General features: G+C 39.3%; 1 protein-coding gene across 1 annotated transcript; it reads left to right on the plus strand.

Annotated features, from left to right (window-relative positions):
* Nucleotides 1-14,840: 14,840 nt before the first annotated feature.
* On the plus strand, nucleotides 14,841-15,782 carry LOC126077920 (olfactory receptor 10AG1-like). The gene has a single exon (XM_049887677.1). It carries the CDS (start codon nucleotides 14,841-14,843, stop codon nucleotides 15,780-15,782), a length of 942 nt encoding a protein of 313 aa, XP_049743634.1.
* Nucleotides 15,783-25,486: the final 9,704 nt, after the last annotated feature.

A 25,486-nucleotide genomic window follows, 5' to 3' on the forward strand; every position in this document is an offset into this window, starting at 1 on the left:
TTGTCTCTTTATCTTTGGTTTTGGCAAGTTTGATGATAATATGTCTTGGGGATTTTCTTTTTGGATCAATCTTGTATGGAGTTCAATGAGCATCTTGGATAGATATCCTTTCGTCTCTCATGATGTCAGGGAAGTTTTCTGCCAACTGATCTTCATCTATTCTCTCTGTATTTTCTGTTATCCCTCCCTGTTTGGAACACCAGTCACACGCAAGTTATTCTTCTTGAGAGAGTCCCACATGATTCTTAGGGTTTCTTCATTTTTTTTTAATTCTTTTTATCTGATTTGTCTTCATATATATTGTTGTCAATTGCATTATCCTCCCACTCCCCCACTCTGCATTCCAATTCCTCGATTCTGCTCCTCTGACTTCCTATTGCGTTGCCTAATTCTGTAATTTTACTGTTAATCTTTTGGATTTCTGAATGCTGTCTCTCTATGGATTCTTGCAGCTTATTAATTTTTCCACTATGTTCTTGAATAATCTTTTTTATTTCTTCAACTGTTTTATCAGTGTATTCCTTGGCTTTTTCTGTAGATTGCCTTATTTCATTTATGAGGTCGTCCCTGATGTCTTGAAGCATTCTGTAAATTAGTTTTTTATATTCTGCATCTGGCAGTTCCAGGCCTGTATCTTTGTTTGGGAATGATTTTGATTCCTTAATTTGGGGATTTGTAGAAGCAATCATGGTCTGCTTCTTTATGTGCTTTGATATCGACTGCTGTCTCCGAGCCGTCTATAAGATATTGTAATGATTTATTTTATATTTGCTCACTGTGTCTTATCTTGTTTTATTTAGTTTCAGTATACCCAGATGGGCCACTAGATTGTGGTGTCTTGATTGTTGTAGCCTTTGAATCACTTATGTCCTATTACCAGCTGGTTTGGGCTGTTACCAGATATATAAGCCTAAGAGTCCATTCACTACGCTTGAGTAGAACCTGATTTTGGGTTACCAAGTTTGTGGTGTAGACTGTCACCTATTCACTTAGAGGAGTAGTGGTGATAGTTGTGTGCACCAGATTGTAGTAGCAGCAGGGGGTCACACTCCAGGGGGGCAGGATGCTGACAGCCTTCCTCCACATTCCAGTGAGGTAGGTGTGTCTCTATTCCTAAAGCACTTTGGTGGGTGGGCTCTGCAGCTGTACCTTAGGCACCCAATGCATGTACCTCTAAATATTGGTAGGTGTCACTATCCTCAGACCCCTATGGCAGGAAGCTAGGTGGTTTGGGTGGAGCTTCAGCCCTCAGTTGTCCTTTGTGGGTCAGTGAGGGCTCTGTTGAATAGGTAGAGATATCAGACCTGGGAATCTTGTTTTTCCAGTAATCCCCTAAAACAATTACAGTCAGATCCCTCTCAGAATTGCCTTTCCATTATAATAGCCACCTTGTTCCCTGTAGTGATGAAAGCCCATGACCATGGATCTCATATGCTTTCCTGGAGCTGGTTCTGTATTTTTAGTGCAATTTCGGGAAGTCAGGAAAGGATTTTTGGCCCCTTGGTTTTTTGTAGCTGCTTCTCTCAGGCCAGGTGAATGGGTTAGGAAAAGACAAAAAAACACACACACACAAAAACCCGCTGAGCACTTCACTCTCTTGCCCAGGAAATTCCAATGTTAATGAAGCTGCCTGGGAAGGGGAGGGGAGGGATCAAATAGATAGGAGAGAGTAGCATCCAGGAGTATAGACAAAGTCACTTATCTTGCTTGGTGATGACTGTTTTATCTGAGATTCCTGAGGGGTGTGTAGCCTGTGTGCTTTGGCTGGGTGGAGATTGCCCCTGAAAGTCAGGCCCGCGTCGTGTGCTTGTGCTGTCTCAGAAGCTGTGGTCAGTTCCTCTGCTCCCCGTCCAAAGCTCAGTGCCAAGGTTCCCTGATGGGGACACTGCACTCTAGGCTCCAAAACCAGTCACTGCCTCCTGGTGACTTCTCCTCCTCACAGCCGCGTCGCTGTGCTGCCTTTGTGCACTGGCTGGGCTTCACCCGAGGTCACTTCTGGGGGCTATGGCTGCTTCCCGTGTTTGCTCCATCTCAGGAAGCCGTGCTCAGCTCCCCTGCGCCCAGTCCAAAGCCCGGTGCCAAGGTTTACTGACTGAAATGCTGGCTCCAGGCTTCAAAAACAGTTGCTGCTTCCCCATGGTTGCTCATTCTCTCCTTAGCCGCGTCAGTGTGCAGCCTGCTTGCACTGGCTGAGTCTGGGTCACTCAGGTCAACTCTTTACATCTGTGTTTGATGGTCAGGGTTCGTAGATTGTCATGTATGTGATCAATTCACTTGTTTTTCTGAGTCTTTGTTGCAAGAGGGATCCGAGGTAGCTTCTATGTACTCAGCCACCTTGGCCCTGCTCCTCTCTTTCCCGGTACTGGTACTGTGCAGCAGCGGGGGAGCGACTAGCCAGCCCACAGCCAGCACCTGGCCTCACCTCAACATTTACTTTCAAACTGCACATTTCACCTATTTCATTTTATATCGTTTTCTTTTTTTAATTGAAATTTAGTTGAAGTTTTACATTACACAGTAGTTTCTCATCAAATAGTACACATGTTACTGTATGACATTGGTTACCAACCCCATGACATGTCAACGCTCTCCCTTCTCAACCCTGGGTTCCCTATTAGCAGCTTTCCTGTCCCCTCCTACCTTCCAGTCCCTGCCCCAGGGCTGGTGCACCCCCTTAGTCTTGTTTTGTTCCATGGGACTCTTCAATCTTCGGCTGAAAGGTGAACCTCAGGAGTGGCCTAATTATTGAGCTGAAAGGGTGTCCAGGGGCAATACTCTCAGGGTTTCTCCAGTCTCTGTTAAGCCAGCAAGTCTTGTCTTTCTTTTTGAGTTTGAATTTTATTCTACATTTTTCTCCAGCCCTGTTCGGGACCCTCTATGGTGATCCCTGTCCCAGCAGCCTGTGGTGGTAGCCGGGCACCATCTAGTTGTACCAGACTCAGTCTGGTGGAGGACATAGTAGATGTGGTCCATTAGTCCTTTGGACTAATCTTTCCCTTATGTCTTTAGTTTTCTTTATTCTTCCTTGCTCCTGAAGGGGTGAGACCAGTGGATTATCCTAGACAGCTGCTCACAGGCTTTTAAGACCACAGACACTACTCATCAAAGTAGAATGTAGAACATATTCTTTATAAACTCTGTCATGCCAATTGAGCTAGAGGTTCCCTGAGACCATGGTCCCCACAGCCCTCAGCCCAGCAATTCGGTCCCACAGGTCCATGTGTCTATGGAGCTACCATGGGCTTGCCTTGGACAGGTTGTGCTGGCTTTCCCAGTGTTGTGTACTGTCATACCCTTCACCAGAGTTACCACTTATCTATTGTTTATTAAGTGTTTTTCCATCCCCACCCCTCCTCTCCTTCATAACGATCAAATATTGTTCCTTTTAGTATGTAAACCTTTTCATGAGTTTTTACAGTAGCGGTCTCATACAATATTTGTCCTTTTGTGACTGACTTATTTTACTCAGCATAATGTCCTCCAGATACATCCATGTTATGAGATGCTTCGTAGATTCATCGTTGTTCTTTAGCTTTGCGTTGGTGGGCACCTAGGTTGTTTCCATTTGTTTTGCTATTCTGAACGATGCTGCGATGAGCATGGGTGTACATGTATCTACCTGTGTGATGACTCATTTCTCTAAGATATATTCCTAGGAGTGGGAGTGCTGGATGAAGTGGTATTCCTATTTCTAGCTTTCTAAGGAAGTGCCACATCATTTTACAAAATGGTTGTAACATTTTGCATTCCCACCAGCAGTGCATAAGAGTTCTGATCTCCCCCCCATCCTCTCCAACATTTGTTATTTTCTGTTTTATTGACTTGTTCCAGTAATGCCAGGTTGGGATGGTATCTCATGTGGTTTTGATTTGGATTTATCTGGTGGCTAGAAATCATGAGCATTTCCTCATGTGTCTTTTGGCTGCTTGAATGTCTTCTTTGGTGAAGTGTCTGTTCATTTCCTTTGCCCATTATTTAATTGGATTATTTGTCTTTTTGCTATAGAGATGCTGGGTTTTCTTGTAGATTTTAGAGATTTAACCTTTGTCTGATTTCTAACATCCAAACATTTTTTTTCCCAGTCTGTAGGTTCTCTTTATACTCTTTTGATGAAGTCATTTGATGAGCATAAGTGTTCAATTTTTAGAAGATCCCTGTTATCTAGCTTATCCTCTGGAGGTTGTGTGTTGTTGGTTGTGATTTGTATCCTGTTAATGCCATGTATTAGGGCCTCTAGTGTTGATCCTATTTTTTCTTCTATGAACTTTGTTGTTTTGGGCTTTATATTTAGGTCTTTGATGCACTTTGAGTTAGTTTTTGTTTATGGTGTGAGGTATGCATCCTGTTTCATTTTTGTGCAGATGGACATCCAGTTTTGCCAGCACCGTTTGTTAAAAAGACTATCTTTTCCCCATTTAATGGCCTTTGGGCCCTTGTCAAAGACCAGGTGACCATAGGTGGATGGATTTACATCAGGGTTCTCAATTCTGTCCCACTAGTTAATGTATCTGTTGTTGTACCAGTACCAGGTTGTTTTGACTATGGCAGCTGTATAGTAGGTTCTGAGGTCAGGTAGTGCAAATCGTCCTACTTTATTCTTCTTCGATATTGCTTTTACTTATCTGGGGCTTCTTCCCTTGTCATATAACGTTAATGATAAGCTTTTCCATCTCTTTAAAAAATATTGTTGATATTTGGATCAGTATTGCATTGTATTGGTAAATCGCTTTGGGTAGAATTGTCAGTTTCACGATGCTAAGTCTACCTATCCATGAGGATGATATGTTTTTCCATTAATGCAGATCTCTTTTGGTTTCTTGCTGTAGTGTTTTGTAGTTTTCTTTGTATAGGTCTTTTACATCCCTGGTTAGATTTATTCCCAAGTATTTTATTTTTTCTAATTGCTGTCTGTGGATTTTTCCATCTTATTAAACTTTTCATTATGTTCCTGAATAATATAATTTCTTCAATTGCTTTATCTGTGTGTCCCTTGGCTTGTTCTGCATATTGCCTCATTTCCTTCCTGATGTCTTGAAGGGTTCTGTATATTAAACTTTTGTGTTCTGGTAATTCCAGGAATGCACTTTCATCTAGAAGATCCCTTGATTCTTTGTTTTGAGAGCCTGTTGAGGTGATCAGGGTCTATTTCTTTTGTGACTTGATATTGACTGTTGTCTCCGAGCCATCTTTAATTGTATTAGTTTATGCTTGCTTACTCTGTCGTAGCTTCTTGCTTTGTTTTGTTTTGATATACCCACATGGGTTGCTTGAGTGAGCTAGCTTAATTATTTTCACCTTTGGAGCTCTGACGTCCTGTCCCCAGATGGCTAGATCTGTTATCAGGTGTATCAGTCTAGGAATCCATTCAGTTTTCTTGTATGAATCCAGCTCAGATTTCCAGGTAGCAGATCATTAAGTGTGTGGTACAGGCTCTGTCTAACAGTCTTAGAGGGGCAGGGGTGATTGGTGTATATACTGGTATCTGATTGCAGCAGGAGGTCACACTCTAAACAAGGCAGGGGGCTGAGAGCCAACCCCCAAGTGTCTCTGAGGAAAGCATGTCCCTGTTCCCTAAAGCGTGAAGGTGGGTGGGTTCTGCAGACGGTCCACAGGTACGCAAAGTTTTTGGTCGTAAGGACTGGGAGGTACCAGTTATCTTTGGACCCTGTCACGGGTGGCTGGGTGACCTGAGTGGAGCTGCCAGTCCTTAGGCCCCTGTTGTGGGTAGGTGAGGACCTTGTTTAATAGGCAAAGCAATGTCAAACATCAAACACCCACCTCTCCACCGCACAGCTGAAATGGTTGGAGTTTGCCAACAAGGGCCTATTCTCCCAAAATAGGCCCACACAGGTCTATGCAGAAGGGAATGGTGCTCAAAGCCCACGGACGGCTTATGCCTGGACAGAAACTGCTTCTGTCCTGAGCTCCTCTTGTTAGTGGAGCTAGCAAATTGTGTTTTCCCCCAGTTGCAAATTTTTTCCTTTCTAGGTGTTCAACAGGGCCTATCTCAGGCCAAGGGAATTCAGCTGCTGAAGCTGGCTTGGGGGTGGCTGGACACAGTAAAATATACGCAAGTACTCAGCTTTTCCTGAGAGCACCATTCTCCTCAGGTTCAAGAGGTGTGAGTAGGCTGTGTGGCTGGCTGCTTCTCCCTGAGGAAACTGAGGCTGAATGCTAGTACCAGCCCACCGCCGCAGCTCTGGGAATGGTGCCTGAGGGCTTCCTGCAATTCAGGTCCAGTAACTCCCCTCCACTTCTGAACGGTCTTTTCCTCCCTCTGCCCCTCAGTTCATTTTCTAAGCTTGCCTCTGAAGCTCAGGGCTCCCAGCTTGTCACAAATATACTCATTTCATTTGTTTTTTTGGGTCTCTGTTGTAAAGAGGTCTTGCCAGAAGCATCTGTCTATTATGCCATCTTGGCTCTGCCTCAGTATTTTATTTTTTAGGGGCTATCTTAAAGGTATTTTTTTATCTTAAAGATATTGTTTTCCTGATTTTCTTTTCATCACTCTCTTTATTTTTTTATCTTAAAGATTTTTTTTTTTATCTTAAAGATATTGTTTTCCTGATTTTCTTTTCATCATTCTCTTTATTGGCGTATAGGAATCCAACTGATTTTTGTATGTTTATCTTGTATCCGGCAACTCTGCTGAATCTTTCTATTAGTTCCACAGTTTTCTCGCGGAGTCTTTTGAATTTTTAACTATAGTATATCATCTGAAAACAGGAACAGATTAACTTCTTCATTACCAATTTGGATGCCCTTTATTTCTGCTTCGTGCCTTATTGTTGTAGCTAAGACTTCCAACACAATGTTAAATAGAAGTGGTGATAAAGGGTATCCTTGTCTTGTTCCTGTTCTCCAGGGGAGTGTTTTTAGCCTCTCTGCATTGAGAATGATGTTGGCCATTGGTTTTGCATAGATGCCTTTATTAAGTTGAGTAATTCCCTTCTATATCTATTTTATGGAGAGTTTTTAATCAGGAATGGATTTTGTACTTTATCGAATGCCTTTTCTGCATAGATTGAGATGATCATGCTATTCTTTTCTTTCCTTTTATTTATGTGGTAGTTTACATTGATTGATTTTCTAATGCTGAACCATAAAAAAAAAAATTTAAATCCTACTTGCTTGTGGTGTATTTTTTTTTTAATGATGCTTAATTCTATTGGCTAGAATTTTGTTGGAATTTTTGCATCTACGAGAGATATTGGTCTGTAATTTTTTTTTTTTTAATATCTTTGCCTTGTTTTGGTATCAGGGCTATGCTGGCTTCATTGAATGTATTCAGAAGTATGGCTTCCTTTTCTATGTTCTGAAATAGTTTGAGTAGTACTAGTGTAAACTCTTCTCTGAATGTTTGGTAGAATTCTCCAGTAAAGCCATCTGGGCCATGGCTTTATTTTTGAAGGGAGGTTTTTTTTTTTTTTAAATAATTACCTTTTCAATCTCTTCTCTTGTTATGTGTCCATTCAGATTTTCAACATCATTTTGTGTTAGTTGGGGTAAGTCGTGTGTCTCTAGAAGTATGTCCATTTCCTCTAGGTTTTCAAATTTGTTGGAGTATACTTTTTCATAATACTTTGTTATGATCCTTTTTAATTCAATTGGGTCTGCTGTAATGTCCCCCATTTCATTCCTTATTAGGGTTATTTGTGTCTTCTGTTTTTCTTTTCTCATTTTGGCAAGTGGCTTGGCGATTTTGTTGATTCTTTCAAAGAACCAACTTTTGGTTTTGTTGATTCTATTGTTTTCCTATTCTCTATTTCATTTATTTCTATTCTGATCCTTATTATTTCCTTTCTTCTGGTGGCTGTGGGCTTCTTTTGCTGTTCTCTTTCTATTTGTTCATGTTGTGTAACTAATGTTTTGATTTTGTCCCTTTCTTCTTTTTTGATGTGTTCATCTAGTGCTATAAATTGATCTCTGAGGACTGCCTTTGCTGTGCCCCAAAGGTTTTGGTATGATGTGTTTTCATTCTCCTTTGGGTCTAGGAGCTTTTTTATTCCATCTCTGATTTCTTCTATTACTCAGTGGTTTTCTTAAAAAAAAAAATTTTCTTAGCAGGGTATTATTCAGTTTTCATGTAATTGATTTTTTTTTTCTTTGCTTTTCCTGTTGTTAGTTTCTACTTTGATGGCATTGTGGTCAGAGAAGATACTTTGTATTATCTGTATTTTGGATGTTGTTGAGGGTTGCTCTGTGACCTAAGATGTAGTCTCTTCTGGGGAATGTTCCATGTTCATTGGAAAAGTATGTGTACTTTGCAGCTGTCTATCTTTATTCTATGATCAATTCTCATGTATATTTAAGTCTTCCACTTATGGCATCAGAAGATCTCACTGTTTAAGCACAGTGTAATCCTTATTGAGTTACAAGATTTTAGAATTCCCTTTTAGCTTAGTTACTTCTGGGATGTACACCTACTATAGCTTGTTCCTGGCTGGGATTTCACCCCATTGCTGTGCTCTGTCACACCTAATTTCCATGAGAGTCCTTGCTCACCACCTACTCTTCACTCACCTTCTGTGTTTTCAAGTCACATTTCCGGTATCTTTCAATTTACTTTCCTAATCACTCTTTTATTATAATAGTATAGGGTTTCCCTCTCTTGGCAACAGATAGATAGATGATGATAGATAGATAGAAGATAGATGATAGATAGATAGATAGATAGATAGATAGATAGATAGATAGATAGATAGATAGATAGATAGATAGATAGATAGATATTGATTGATTGATAGATGATAGATTGATTGATAGATGATAGACAGACACTTTACACAACCTTTTGGTTAATAGTAGAAATATATATAATACACTACTAATCTCAAGGTTGATGGTAAATATAAACACTTTTTTTTAAAAAAAACCCTTAGAAATCACTATTTACTAAATAATAGGAAGTAACATTGTGTTTTCACAAGGGGAAATTTGGCTTCAGGCCAATGTTCTTATACTACTAAGTGTCAAGCAGATTTAAAGTCTTGAAGCTGAAGTATTTTATAACAATAAGAAAAAGAACTTTTTTTTTTTTCTTATAGACAGACTATTTTCTTGGAATCTTGCCTCTCATCTCAGCTGGAATTATATCAGAATCTAATCTTCTCCTAAGTGAAGTTTAATAGGTTTCACATCTTAAAAATGTGTTCACAGAGGGAATGAAATTGAGGAATGACAGTGGAATGCTGCAAGGAAAAGAAAAAGCCCCCCTGTGGAGATTAATCTTGGGACAAAAAAATGTATATTTATTACCTAGATTTAATGTATCCAGTATCTAGTTCCCAGTTTGCCTGGATAGTCTTGAAGAAATAAAATACATATGTCTTGCCGTTAAATTTTTTGTTGTTGTTGTAAGAATATTTATTACAACTCTTATACAAGCCAGCCCCTGAATGTGATCAAGGGGCACTCATTTCAGAGGAGAAAATAAGCAAAATAACTTGAGGAAAATGTGAGAGGAGTCAGTCTAATAGGAATCGAGGGTCCATATGAAACAGTCATAATAGATAAGGTGTGAATTGGTTTGTGTCAATCTTGGATAGCCTCCAATGGTATTGCTCAGTTAAGGGTAATCCAGTACCACATTCAAGCCTAAGAAATTAAACTTCCATCACACTCTGTTCCACTGAGAGGTTGTAGAGGAAGAGTATTCTGTGTATAGGGAAAGCTCTTTGGGAAAATACATAAATAAACCAAATCAGAGAATGCCAAAGAGATTTGTTTAATTAGAAATTTAGCTCTGTCAGGTGGAAGAGATCCCAGGGGGCAGAGATAACTATTATGTATTTAAAGAGCATTCCATGTTCAAAATGAATGAACTGTTTTAAAAGTGGATTGGATACCTTTGATGAAACAAAATTTTTAGCTAATTTAAATACTTAAATATGTAAACCCTCTTCAGTGAAGAAGAAACAATGTTATCCCAAACAAACCAAAACCCAAACCCACTACCACTGAGTTAATTCCAACTCACCGTGACTCTACAGGACAGAGTAGAACTGCTATAAATCTTTATGGGAGCAGACTGCCACATCTTTCTCCCACGGATTGCCTGGAAGGTTTAAACTGCCAACTTCTGGTTAGCAGTTGAGCGCTTTAGCAACTACACACCAGGGCTTCTAGAATCCCAAACAAGAAAGGTAAATGTGAAATATTTTATGTTAATATTCAACTTTAGTTCATATGATTAAAATTAATATTTAATACAGAATATCCAATGTGATGTTTTATTAATGCAGCTCCTTTATATTTCTGCCTCTATTAAATATAATTTACCTTAAACAATGATTTTAAATAGTGATATTTAATTACTTTGAAACACTGGAAATTTGAAAAATTGTGAGGATACTAAATAATATTATACAAAAACTGCATTTCTAGCAAAGGCTTTTTAGCAGATAAGAATTATATTTATGTGTTTTAGTTCTGGTGATGTTTTAACAAGGTATTTAAAGTAAAACAATCCGTAAAATAAATTTACAACCATTGCAGAATCCAAGAAAGATTTATTTTAAAGAAAATAATATATTTTAAAGAATTCATAAAACAAGTTTTATGTTCATATTGTTTTTCAAATTAATCCCAGAGTTTGTTTCTAATGTATACCAAAAATACAAACTTCACTGAGGTTTAGGTAGATTGGGGACGTTGAAGTGACTAATATGTAACTGGAAGCCCTGGTGGCACAGTGATTAAGAGTTTAGCTACTAACCAAAAGTAGGTAGTTCAAATCCACCAGGCCCTCCTTGGAAACCAGGTGGGGCAGTTCTACTCTGTCCTCTAAGGTTGCTGTGAATCAGAATTGACTCAAAGGCAGTGGGTTGGGTTGGGAATATCTAACTGAATCAGAATATTGTTATCCAAGGCCAAACCCATCATCTTTGAGTGGATTCCAACCCAAAATGACCCTATAGGGTAGAGTAGAACTACCTCAAGGTGTTTCCAAGGCTATAAATCTTTACAGAAGCAGACTGCCACATCTTCCTCCCACAGAGTGGCTGGTGGGTTTGAACCACTGACCTTTTGGTTAGCAGCCGAATGCTTAATCATGGTGCCACAGGACTCTGTCAGAATATTGTTATGCATTTCTTAATCATTTGGATTTCTTCCGGGGAATGGGTGCTTAGATTTCAAATAAAAATATGATAGAATTAAGCTTTATTTCCCTTAAGTAAAAAGAACCTAAAAGATTTTCAATAAAGAAGAGTAATGTAGATAGTTTTGGAGAACACACAGGGCAAACTCTGCTATTTGTACCCTGTTCTCTTGAAGAAAACATAGACAAATATTAAATATTTGATGTTATACATGGATAATTTCATCACCAAAAAGTTGGTATAATTAGAAATGCTGTTTCATTTAGCACTCAGAGTCACTATATTCAATTAACAAGAATTAAATTATTATTATTTTTTTTTATTAAATGCTGTCATTTGTAAAACAATACATAAAGATTTGGGGTTTTTTTTTGTCCTATTGTGAGTCTTAGTTCTTCTCTTCCTTGTAAGAGTGATACTTTCATTTTAACAATGTCTATTTCTTTACTTCAGTTCAGAATCAAATCCTGAGTACCACATTTGTTATCCACCCGTTTTCTAGGATCTATATTGATTTCAGGCAGGAAAATAGTCACAGCCTTTACCACTCAGATCATTTCGTATCAGTTTAAAGAAAATGCATACAAGGAGTATTACCCAAATTGCCATTCTAAGTACTGAGCAGTGATGGGTAATATAGGCGTTACAGTCCACAAAGTAGAGACAATGATATAAACCTAAATGTTAGCAGAGAATTCATGGAGAAACCGCAACTCGAGAGTTCAGGTTTCTTTTCTGTTTTTTTTTTTTTTAGTTTTGTAACAATTTGATAACTGCTTTTAAAATCTCACTTTTTCCTTAATAATCCTGTGATAAAAAAGAAAATTAGAGAGAGTATTATTCATGTTGTATATTTTTTATAGAATACTGAGTAAATCAGAATAAATTAAAATTATTTTTAATAATAATAATAAATGGATGATAATAATGAGGAACTGTTAATCATTATAATTATAGACAATAAATAAATGCTGGGACTTCTTCATGGTGTTTTACTCATATTAAATGATTTAATTCACATAACAACACAAAATGTTGGTACAGTTGTTAACCATTTAACTAAGCAAATTGTGACCCAGTGAGATTAATTAACTTACATGAAGTATCACACAGCTAGATGACGCTGGAGCTATAATTCAAAATTCCTGTCCATCAAGGAAATACTGTTGTTTAACCATGGCCTGGATCTTTGGTGATGCAGTGGTTAAGTGCTCATTTGCCAACCAAAAGTTCAATGGTTTAAACCCACCAGCTGCTCCAAGGGATAAAGATATTGTAGTCTGCTTCTGCAAAGATTCACAGCCTTGGAAACACTATGGGGCAGTTCTACTCTATCTTATAGGGTCACTACGAGTTGAAATCAACTCCCCTGAAAAGAGTTTTTTTTTTTAACCATGGCACCAGACTTCTGCTCCGCTTTGAGGGTGAGGGGCAAAGCCAAGAGGTGACTAGGATGCAAAATTTAAGGAAGCACTCACTTTCAGAATTGTCCAAAGGCAAGGATGGCCCTGAATTCCTCCTTAAATTCTGCACCTTAGGAACCTAACTGACCAGTGTTTGCCCTGGCCCTGATGAAAGGGAATGGTGGGAAAAACAATTGCCAGCAAATGAAGTTTCAAGCACTTTATCAAATACCTATTTTACTAGGCAATTTGTTAAACCCTAGGGCTACAAAGCCATAACTAATAAGGAAACAGTTTAAAATTGGTAGGCAGGTAATAAATTTTACCAATATTACCTCATTTAATTCTCACAAAGCAAACCTTAGAAACTTTAAATAATTGATACCACACAGATAACACAGGCATACATTGGAGAGATTGTGGATTTGTTTCCAATTATCTGAGCTAGATTTTCTGGGTATCTTCTTGCTGCAGCTTCTACATGAGCACTTGCTGCTTCACCTTGTATTTTTATGTTATGGAGTTGGCTTCTTTCCTTAAACTTCATGAACCAACCTCTGCTAGAATCAAACTTATCTTCTGCAGCTTCCTCACTCTCTCAGGCTTCATAGAATTTAAAACAGTTAGGGACTTGTTCTGGATTAGGCTTCTGCTTAAAGGAACGTTGTGGCTGGTTTGATCTTCTATCCAGACCACTAAAACATCCTCCATATGAGCAATAAGGCTGTTCGATTTTCTTATCATTCATGCGTTCACTGGAATAACAATTTTAATTTCCTTCCAGAACTTTTCCTTAGCATTCATGACTTGGCTAACTGTTTGGTGCAAAAGGCTTAGCTTTAGGTCTATCTCAGCTTTCAACATATCTTCCTCACTAATCTTAATCATTTCTAGGTTTTGATTTAAAGTGAGAGACATGAGATTCTCCCTTTCACTTGAACACTTTCAGGCCATTGTAGGGTTATTAATTGACCTAATTTCAATATTGTCATGTCTCAGGGAATAGAGAGGCTCCAGGAGAGGGAGAGAGAAGGGAATGACTGGTCTCTGGAACAGTCAGAATGCAGGATTAAGTTCGCTGTCTTGCCTGGGTACGGTCAGTGGCACCCCAAAACAGTTGCAATAGTTTAACATCTAAGATCACTGATTACAGATCACCATAACAGATATAGTAATAGCCAAAAACTTTGACATAGTGCAAGAATTACCCAAATGTGACACAGAGAAACAAAGTGAACACATGTTGTTGGAAAAATTGTGAAGATAGAGTTTCTCAATTCAGGGTTGCTGGGAACCTTCAATTAAAAAAAAAAACACAATATATGCAAAGTACAATAAGGCAGAGTATAATAAAATGAGGTATGCCTGTAAATCATGGAGAAAGGAGTCAAACTCAAGTCCTTTAAAAAAGAAAATAGATACCAACTTGTAGTCACAAACCTGTGTGCAATTGGTTGAATTATTCACACTGAGTAAGTCTCAGTATCTTTACATCTAAAGAAAACTGAGTTTAGAAACAGTTATCTGAAGTGTCACATTTTGAGGAGCAACAAAAACAAAGGCAGGTGCACACAGCACAATGGGTGTAACATAACAGCCAGTATCTTTCCTCCTCCTGTACCACACACATAAACACAGGGAACAAATACTCTCCATGTTACCCCTGTTTTTCCAGGGTGATTGCATTTTTTGTTTGATCCTGAATCAGTTTCTAGGATAATTTCCCTGAATAAAATCTTCTTATCTTATACACTGAATATCCTACAAAAAGATATTTGTTTTATTCCCCTAAGCAAAATGAAATATGCTCACAATTTTATTTTAAACTAATATAAACTGTATAATAGGAACTTATATGCTTAAAATCATCAAGTGATGAGAGAACGAAGTGTTGAAATAGGCAGTTGAAAGTGTATGTGAGAAGACAGCTTATGATATAGTGTTTGAGAAGCTTGATTAAGAAAATGCATAGAGAAGTACGATAGGATAGTCAAGGCATGTAATTAATCTAAAGTGAGATTAGATGGCAAAGCTGAGGGTCCATCTCCAGTAGCTGCCAATTGCTCCAGTGTCTGTTCTGAGTCAGGTATAGCTTGATCTATCCTGGGCTGTGCTCTGAAAGTATACTGAAATGATCTTAAAGTAAATGTGAGGGAACTGTTCACTGTGATCTAACAGGAAGACATGGGACGGACTAACTAGTATCATTCTTAACGTGCAAACAATTGCAGCGACCGTAAAATCCAACCTGGAGGCCTCAATACAATTTAGAGAAGAGACAAAGAGATACAGGAGGGTAAAAGGAAATGCACATGTAAATTTACCTTTTCCACAGATGAATCATCAAGAAAAACCACCAGATGAAAATCTAACTGAATTGTTGGATTTTGTTCTCTTGGGCTTTGCTGATATGCCCCACCTCCGGTGGTTTCTTTTTGGATTATTTTTAGTCATCTATATCATTATCCTAATGAGCAATGGCACTATATTTCTAATAACAAAAATGGATCCTGCTCTCCAGAGCCCTATGTATTTTTTCCTGGCAAATTTTTCCTTCTCGGAAATCTGCTTTGTATCAGCTACTCTCCCCAGAATGCTGATGAATCTTGGGACCCAGAGAAGAAGAATTTCCTTGGTTGCCTGTGCTACACGGTTGTGCTTTGGCCTTATATTCAGAGTCGCAGAGTGTTTGCTCCTGGCAGTGATGTCCTATGACCGCTACGTGGCCATTTGCAACCCTCTGAACTATCCCCTAGTCATGAACCACAGGGTCTGTATCCAGTTGGTGACTGGGTCCTGGACCGTTGGAATCCCTTTTCTTATAGAGTATACGTATCAGACTTTCTCTCTGCCTTTTTGTGGATCTAACCAAATCGACCACTTCTTCTGTGACGTTTTTCCAATACTGAAGCTGGCTTGTGGGGACACATTTGTAAATGAGATGTTGGTCTACACAGTTGCTGTGTTGTTTGTCATGGTTCCATTTCTGTTGATACTTGGCTCCTACAGTAAAATCATCTCCATCATCCTGAAGTTGCCATCAGTCACAAGTCAAGCCAAAGCCTTCTCCACCTGCTCGTCTCACCTTATGGTTGTGGTGTTGTTCTTTGGATCAGCCATTATTACATACTTAAGGCCCAACACCAGACACTCAGACGGAACTGACAAAGTGCTTTCTCTTTTCTACACTATCCTAAAGCCTATGTTTAATCCCATGATATATAGTCAAAGGAACAAAGATGTCATAATTGCACTGAGAAAATATCTATGTAAATAATTCATTTCATTAAAGAATGAGTTAAATATATGAAAATTACTTTCTCACTTATTTTAAGTCAATTTCCATGGATGTATACCTTTACCTGTACCTTGTCTTTCATACTGTGGCAATTATTTTCAAATTAAAAAGTAATTTGTAATGTTGTCAGATCCTTCTGCTCAAGTTATATAAGTAATATACGTGTCAGCTGATAGAAAATCATGCCATTAGTAATTCTAAAATGTCATTGTACAATGTTCTCCCTCCATAAGAACTTTTGCAGGGGCTGATTTATTCTACTCGTTTGTAATGCATAATCTATTATATCAGGTATTGGAAAGCATTTAATTCATTTCTATGAGTGTCCGTAGAGTTGTGAAACACATTTTAAAAACCAGGTTGGTGATATGCATTAATCAAAACTATACACTGGTCCCCCAGGAGCCACTGGGGATTTATTCCAGGATCCCCAAGAATACCAAAATCCATGGGTGCTCAAGCCTCTTATATAAAGTGGCTTAGTATTTTCATATAACCTACACATGATCTCCTGTATATTTCAAATCATCTCTATAATACCTAATACAATGTAAATGCTGTATAAATGGTTCTTGTACAGTATAGTTTAGGGAAGAAGACAAGACGCAAAGCAAAAAATGCGCAAACAGCAAGTGCCAGAGAGACTGAAGATCTGTGAAATGGTGGGAGGCTACAGCACGGTACATTGCGCATCACTACATTTGCTTGGGTTCAGTTGTGAGGATTTTTGTTTTCTTCATGTTGAGGTGCAAACCATACTGAAGGCTGTGGTCTTTGATCATCATTAGTAAGTGCTTCAAGTCCTCTTCACTTTCAGCAAGCAAGGTTGTGTCATCTGCATAACGCAGGTTGTTAATGAGTCTTCCTCCAATCCTGATGCCCTGTTCTTCATATAGTCTACCTTCTCATATTATTTGTTCAACATACAGATTAAATAGGTATGGTGAAAGAATATAACCCTGACGCACACCTTTCCTGACTTTAAACCAATCAGTATCCCCTTGTTCTGTCCAAACAACTGCCTCTTGATCTATGTAAAGGTTCCTCATGAGCACAATTAAGTGTTCTGGAATTCCCATTCTTCACAATGTTATCCATAGTTTGTTATGAACCACACAGTCGAATGCCTTCACATAGTCAACAAAACACAGGCAAACATCCTTCTGGTATTCTCTGCTTTCAGCCAGGATCCACCTGACATCAGCAATGATATCCCTGGTTCCATGTCTTCTTCTGAAACTGGCCTGAATTTCCGGCATTTCCTTGTCGATATACTGCTGCAGCCGTTTTTGAATGATCTTCAGCAAAATTTTACTTGCGTGTGATATTAATGATATTGTTCTATAACTTCCACATTAGGTTGGATCACCTTTCTTGGGAATAGGCATAAATATGGATCTCTTCCAGTCAGTTGGCCAGGAAGCTGTCTTCCATGTTCCTTGGCATAGGCGAGTGAGCACCTCCAGTGCTGCATGTTTGTTGAAACATCTCAATTGATATTCCATCAATTCCCGGAGCCTTGTTTTTGGCCAATGCCTTCAGAGCAGCTTGGACTTCTTCCTTCAGTACCATCGGTTCCTGATCATATGCCACCTCTTGAAATGGTTGAACATCCACTATTTCTTTTTGGTATAATGACTCTGTGTATTCTTTCCATCTTCTTTTGATACTTCCTGCGTCATTTAATATTTTCCCCAAGAATCCTTCACTATTGCAACCTGAGGCTTGATTTTTTTCTTCCTTTCTTTCACCTTAAGAAACACCAAGTGTGTTCTTCCCTTTTGGTTTTCCATCTCCAGCTCTTTGCACGTGTCATTATAATACTTTACTTTGTCTTCTTGAGAGGCCCTTTGAAATCTTCTGTTCAGTTCTTTTACTTCATCATATTTTCCTTTTGTTTTAGCTGCTCGACGCTCAAGAGCAAGTTTCAGAGTCTTCTTTGACATCCATCTTGGTCTTTTCTTTCTTTCCTGTCTTTTCAATGACCTCTTGCTTTCTTCATGGATGATGTCCTTGATGTTATCCCTCAACTCGTCTGGTCTTCGGTCACTAGTGTTCAATGAGTCAAATCTACTCTTCAGATGGTCTCTAAATTCAGGTGGGATATCCTCAAGGTCATATTTTGGCTCTTGTGAGCTTGCTCTGATTTTCTTCAGTTTCAGCTTGAACTTGCATATGAGCAATTGATGGTTTGTTCCACAGTTGGCCCCTGGCCTCATTTTGACTGATGATTTTGAGCTTTCCATCATCTCTTTCCATAGATGTAGTCAATTTGTTTTTTGTGTGTTCCATCTGGTGAGGTCCATGTATATAGTCGCCGTTTATGTTGGTGAAAGAAGGTATTTGCAATGAAGAAGCAGTTGGTCTTGCAAAATTCTATCATTCGATCACCAGCATTGTTTCTATTACCAAGACCATATTTTCCAGCTACTGATCCCTCTTCTTTGTTTCCAACCTTCTCATTCCAATTGCTAGTAATTATCAATGCATCTTGATTGCATGTTTGATCAATTTCAGACTGTAGCAGCTGATAAAAGCTTCTAGTTCTTCATCTTTGGCCCTAGTGGTTGGTGCATAAATTTGAATAATAGTCGTATTAACTGGTCTTCCTTGTAGGTGCACGGATATTATCGTATCACTGACAGTATTGTACTTCAGGATAGATCTTGAAATATTCTTTTTGACGAATGTAACACTATTCCTTTTCGAGTTGTTATTCCCAGCATAGTAGACTCTATAATTGTCCAATTTAAAATGGCCAATAGCAGTCCCTTTCATCTTACTAATGCCTAGGATATTGATGTTTATGCATTCCATTTCATTTTTGATGATTTCCAATTTTCCTAGATTCATACTTCATACATTGTAGGTTCCTATTATTAATGGATGTTTGCAGCTGTTTCTTCTTATTTTGAGTTGTGCCACATTAGCAAATGAAGGTCCCAAAAGCTTTACTCCATGCACATCATTAAGGTCGACTCTACTTTGAGAAGGCAGCTCTTCCCCAGTCTTCTTTTGAGTGCCTTCCAATGTGGGGGGCTCATCTTCCAGCACTGTATCAAACAATGTTCTGCTGCTACCATAAGGTTTTCACTGGCTAATGCTTTTCAGAGGTAGACTGCGTGTCTGTCAGTTTGCCGTACTGTGGGGGCTTGCGTGTCGCTGTGATGCTCGAAGCTATGCCACTGGTATTCACATACCAGCAGGGTCACCCATGGAGGACAGGTTTCAGCTGAGTTTCCGGACTAAAACGACTAGGAAGAAGAACCTGGCAGTCTACTCCTGAAAAGCTTTAGCCAGTGAAAACCTTATGAATAGCAGCAGAAAATCATCTGTAGGTTGCTTATGAGATCTAATACAACGTAAAACCTATGTAAATAGTTGTTATACGGTAGTGTATTGTTGAGGGAATAATGAAAAGATGCAAGGTGAACAATGCCCAGAAAAGAAGTGTGGTAGAGAGACAGAGGATCTGTGAAAAGGTGGGAGGCTACATCAAGGTATGCTTACACATTGTTTCATTAACATGAATTCAGCACAATAACTCAGCTCTCAGCAAATTCAAGTTTTGCTTTTTGGAACTTCCTTTTGTCTTTCCCAAATATTTTCAAACAGCAAGTGGTTGATTCTGTAAATGAGGAGCCCACAGATATGGAGGGACAACTGCACACATACAAATACACACACACGACATGATACGTGAGATGTAAATTATAATTCATAGTATGTAATACATGCTTTATATTATTAATTATAAATAGTAATTATAAATTATATTTGATTATATATGTATGTGTGTATGTGTATATCTGAGTGTGTGTGTATATATATATATATATACAGTTTTTATGAGTCGGAATTGGCTTGATGACTGTGGCTTTGGTATTAGTATATATATGTGTGTGCATGTGTTAATGTTCTCACAGTATTTTATCAATGGGAAAAAAGAGACTCAAGAATTCTTATTCATAACCTCCTATAAGCCATTAATCCCAGATTATCTATAGGGATTTTAAAGAAAACTAGAGAAATAATTTATTTCCCTTGTCTATTTACAAATACCTGATAGTTTTATAATGAATTATGGACAAAAATCTAACTCTTTGAAAAATTTAGAGAATGTCCAACAATTGGGCAACATATATATATATATTTAAACATATACTATGAGGGGGGAAAGCCTGGTGGCATAGTAGTTAAGTGCTATGGCTGTTAACCAAAGAGTTGGCAGTTCGAATTTGCCAGGCTCTCCTTGGAAACTCTATGGGGCAGTTCTACTCTGTCCTATAGGGTCTTTATGAGTCAGAATCGACTTGAGGGCACTGGGTTTGGTTGTTTTTTTTTTTTTTTTAACATGAGGGGTGGAGCAAGATGGTGAAATGAGGTGATGTTCCCATTTATTCCCCCAGCAACTAACACACTGAACAATGAATAAAAACAAGCACATACTGAGAATTCAGAAATCCAGACAGCAGCTGTTGTAGAGTCGGGATGAGTCCATGAGCAAGAGACAGGATGATCAAGGATGGCACAGAAGCTGGGAGAACCTACCTGCTACCAAAGGGCGCACTTGCTCATTGCAGTCATTTTGGAACAGGACTGGGCAACACCTCTATCGGGGAACACAGGAAAGGAGCTAATTTTAGGAAGATTTAGCTAGATTTTTAAGGTAGCACAAAGTGCCTATGGGGGAGTTCTTAGGCCATGCAATTGGGAGGGTGTGAAAGGAGACTGTGGCACTGCAAGAGAGTGCTGTTGAATCTCATTGAGGTCTGAGACAGATGGGCACTAGGACCAGGAGGCGTTGAATGGGCAGCAGACTGACAGGCAACACAGAAGGAAACAGTTGGTTCTCTGCCCACAGTGGGAAACTGTGGAAGAGTTTGTGAAGGGACATCAGTGAAAGAAAGACACAGACAGCCCCCAACTTTGCCACAGGAAAGTCGAGGCCCACTATTTACAACAGTGTCTGCAACCAGCTAGACCTCCCTCTCCCATGCATGCATAATGGATTCCAAAAAACAATCACCCAGAACTCCTAAATATGCATTGAAAAAATGTAAGGACGTGAACCTTCTGGTGGCTTTGAGGAGAAGATACCAAGTTCACTGCTGTCAGTGAACTTGGTGATTTTGACTCATAGCAACCCTGTTGCATGGAGTGGAGCTGCACTAAGTGATTTCTAGTGCCATAAGTCTTTGTGGAGGTAGAATTCTCCATCCTTCTCCCACAAAGCAGCTTGTGGGTGGAGGTGCCAGCCTTTTGATTGTCAGCTGGGTGCATGGCCACTGAGCCACCAGTGTACCCAATCAGAAAATTTTATCACAACAACCAGAATATCAAATTTAATGTTAAAAAGTAAAATACTAACAAAAGGATAAAGTTAAACTTAAAATAGTAAAACACACAAAATCACAAGATAAAAAGAGCCAATCCAAAGCAAAACACGAAGAAGAGGAAACTTCCCCTATGGAGGTCAGCCTAAGGAAAGAATTAATAATTTTCAGACTACACTCTAAATATGTTTAAAGAAATATAAGGTAGGCTGGGCCAAGATGGCTGACTAGGTAGAAGCTACCGTGGATCCCTCTTGCCTCAAAGACTTGGAAAAACAAGTTAATAGATCACATACATGACAATCTATGAACCCTGATCATCAAACACAGAACTAAAGAGTTGACCTGAGTGACAGGGGAGCAAAAAGCCATGCCCTGAAGCAGCTACGGCTTCTGGAACCGGCGTCCCGTGACACAGCCTTGAGCCCTCGCGGTTCCCTGGTGCCAAGTGGTGGGGATGATTGCTGCTTACTGAGACGGGGCAAGCACGGGACACAGCCCTAACCCCTAACCCCATGGAGTAACCTCAGTAGAGACTAAGCCAGGGCAAGCAGGCTGCACACTAACACGGCTGACAAGAGAACGAGCAGCCACGGGAGAATGGTGACAGTTTTTGGAGGCTGGAGCAAGCATCCCAGTCAGAAAACCTTGGCACCAGTCTTTGGACTAAGCGCAGAGGAGCTGAGCACGGCTTCCTGAGACGGCACAAGCACGGGAAGCAGCCCAAGCCCCCTGAAGTAACCTCCGGGGAAACCCAGGCAGCACAGACAGGCAGCAAAATGACACGGCTGACAGGAGGCGAAATCACTAGTAAGCAGCGACTGGTTTTGAAGCCTGGAGTGCAGCATCCCAGCCAGAAAATCTTGGGGCTGGGCTTTGGACTAGGAGTGGAGGAGCTGACCACGACTTCTGAGACAGCACAAGCAAGGGTCGGAGGCCTGACCCTCAGGAGCAATCTCGACCCAGCTGGTGCACACAGGTTACACACCACTGGGGAATCTCAGATAAAACAGTCATCAGCAAGCAAGATAAGTAACTTTATCTATATTGCTGGGAATTGACTCGAAGGCACTGGGTTTGGTTTTTGGGTTTTTTTTTGTTTACTCTCTCCTATCTATCTGATCCCTCCTCTCCCTGCCCCAGGTGGCTTCATTAACATTGGGATTTCCTGGGCCTGGGAGTGAAGTACTCTTCGGGTTTTTCTTTTTCCTAATCCATTCTCTGGCCTGAGAGAAGCAACAACTAACAACCCAGGGATGAAAAATCCTTCCCTGACTTCCCTAAACTGGAATAAAAATACAGAACCAGCTCCAGCAAAGCATACGAGATCCACAGTCTACGGCTTTCATCCCTACAGGGAACAAGGTGGCTATTATAATGCAAAGGCAATTCTGATAGAGATCTGGCTGTAATCGTTTTAGTGAGCACTGGAAAGACAAATTTTCCAGGTCTGATACGCCTCTACCTAGTAAACAGAGCCCTCACTAATCCACAGTGGGGAACTGAGGGCTGAAGCTCCACCCAAACCACTTATCCACTTGCCAAAGGAGGCTGAGGATACTGAAGCCTACCAGTCCTTAGAGTTACAAGCATTGGGTGCCTAAGGTACAGCTGCAGAGCCCACCCACCAAAGTGCTTTAGGAATAGAGACACACCTACTTCATTGGCACGTGGGGGAAGGCTGTCAGCATCCTGCCCCCCTGGAGTGTGACCCTCTGCTGCTACTAGAAACTGGTGCACACAACTATCACCACAACTCCTCTAAGTGAATAGGTGACAGTCTACACCACACACTTGCTGACCCAAAATCAGAACACCTAAGCTGATTCTATTCAAGAATAGTGAATGGACTCTTAGGCTTATATATCTGGTAACAGCCCAAACCAGCTGGTGATAGGACACAAGTGATTCAAAGGCTACAACAATCAAGACAGGGCAATCTAGTAGCCCATCTGGGTATATTGAAACAAAACAAAACAAGATAAGACTCAGTGAGCAAATATAAAATAAGTCACTACAATTTCTTATATATGACTTGGAGACAGCAGTCGATATCAAATCACACAAAGAAGCAGACCATGATTGCTTCTACAAATCCCCAAATTAAACAATCAAAATCTTTTCCAAATGAAGATACAATCCTGGAATTGCCAGATGCAGAATATATGCTTCAAGACATCAGAGATGACAGCAGAAATGAAATAAGTCAATCTACACAAAAAGCCAATGAACACACTGATAAAGTAGTTGAAGAAATCAAAAAGATTATTCGAGAACATAGTGGAAAAATTAATAAGCTGCAAGAATCCATAAAGAGACAGCATTCAGAAATCCAAAAGATTAACAGTAAAATAACAGAATTAGGAACTCCATAAGAAGTCAGAGGAGCAGAATCGAGGAATTGGAATGCAGAGTGGGGGAGTGGGAGGATAAGACAATTGACATCAATATAGTTGAAGACAAATCAGATAAAAAGAATTAAAAAAAAATGAAGAAACCCTAAGAATCATGTGGGACTTGATCAAGAAGAATAATTTGGGTGTGATTGGAGTTCTAGAACAGGGAGAGATAAGAAAAAATACAGAGAGAATAGTTGAAGATCTGTTGGCAGAAAACTTCCCTGGCATCATGAAAGACGAAAGGATATCTATCCAAGATGCTTATCGAACGCCAAATAAGATTGATCCAAAAAGAAAATCCCCAAGACATATTATCATCAAACTTGCCAAAACCAAAGATAAAGAGAAAAATTTAAAAGCAGCCAGGGTAAAAGAAAACTCACCTACAAAGAAGAATCAATAAGAATAACTTCAGACTACTCAGCAGAAACCATGAAGTCAAGAAGGCAATGGGATGACATATATAGAGCACTGAAGGAGAAAAACTGCCAGCCAAGGATCATATATCCAGCAAAACTCTCTCTCAAATATGAAGGTGAAATTAAAACATTTACAGATAAACACAAGCTTAGAGAATTTGCAAAAACCAAACTAAAGCTACAAGAACTACTAAAGGAAATTGTTTGGTCAGAAAATCAATAATATCAGATACCAACACAACACAAGGTCACAGAACAGAACATCTTGATATCAACTCAAATAGAGAAATCACAAAAACAAAATAAGATTAATTTAAAAAAGAAAAAATGCTACAAACGGAATCATTGAAGTCATTCGGTAAAAGATCACAAAATCAAAAAGAGGGTTTAAATACAGGATGCATAGATCTTCCATATGGAGAGAAAAACAAGGTGATATAGGACGATACAAGTTTTCACTTAGAAAAATAGGGGTAAATATTAAGGTAACCACAAAGAGGACTAACAATTCCATAACTCAAAATAAAAACCAAGAAAACCAAAATGACTCAGCAAACATAAATTCAACTACTATGAAAATGAGGAACACAATTTACAAAGAAAAAATTTCTCAGCACAAAAAAGTAAGTGGAAAAATGAAATTGTCAACAACACACACAAAAAGGCATCAAAATGACAGCACTAAAGTCATACTTATCTATAAGTATCCTGAATGTAAGTGGACTAAATGCAACAATAAAGAGACAGAGAGTCTCAGACTGGATAAAGAAACATGATCCATCTATATGCTGCCTATAAGAGACACACCTGAGACTTAGAGACACTAAAAAAAACTCAAAGGATGGAAAAAATTATATCAAGCAAAAACAATCAAAAAAGAGGAGGAGGGGAGGCGGGGCCAAGATGGCGGACTAGGTGGACGCTACCGCGGATCCCTCTTGCAACAAAGACTCGGAAAAACAAGTGAATCGATCACATACATAACAATCCACGAACCCTGAACAACAAACACAGATTTAGAGACGGAGAATGAACAAATATGGAGAGGCAGCGATTGTTTTCAGAGCCTGGAGCCAGCGTACCAGTCAGATTTTCTGGAAAAACTAGTTTCCCAGTGATGGCTCGGAGACAGCAGTCCATATCAAACCACATAAAGAAGCAGACCATGACAGCTTCTCCAGCCCCCCAAACAAAAGAATCAAAATCTTTACCAAATGAAGATACAATCCTGGAATTATCAGATACAGAATATAAAAAACCAATTTACAGAATGCTTCAAGACATCACAAACAAAATTAGGCGAACTGCAGAAAAAGCCAAGGAACACACTGATAAAACTGTTGAAGAACTCAAAAAGATTATTCAAGAACATAGTGGAAAAATTAATAAGTTGCAAGAATCCATAGAGAGACAGCATGTAGAAATCCAAAAGATTAACAATAAAATTACAGAATTAGACAATGCAATAGGAAGTCAGAGGAGCAGACTCGAGCAATTAGAATGCAGACTGGGACATCTGGAGGACCAGG

The sequence above is a fragment of the Elephas maximus genome, chromosome 6, assembly GCF_024166365.1.
Source record: "Elephas maximus indicus isolate mEleMax1 chromosome 6, mEleMax1 primary haplotype, whole genome shotgun sequence".
Lineage (NCBI taxonomy): Eukaryota > Metazoa > Chordata > Mammalia > Proboscidea > Elephantidae > Elephas > Elephas maximus.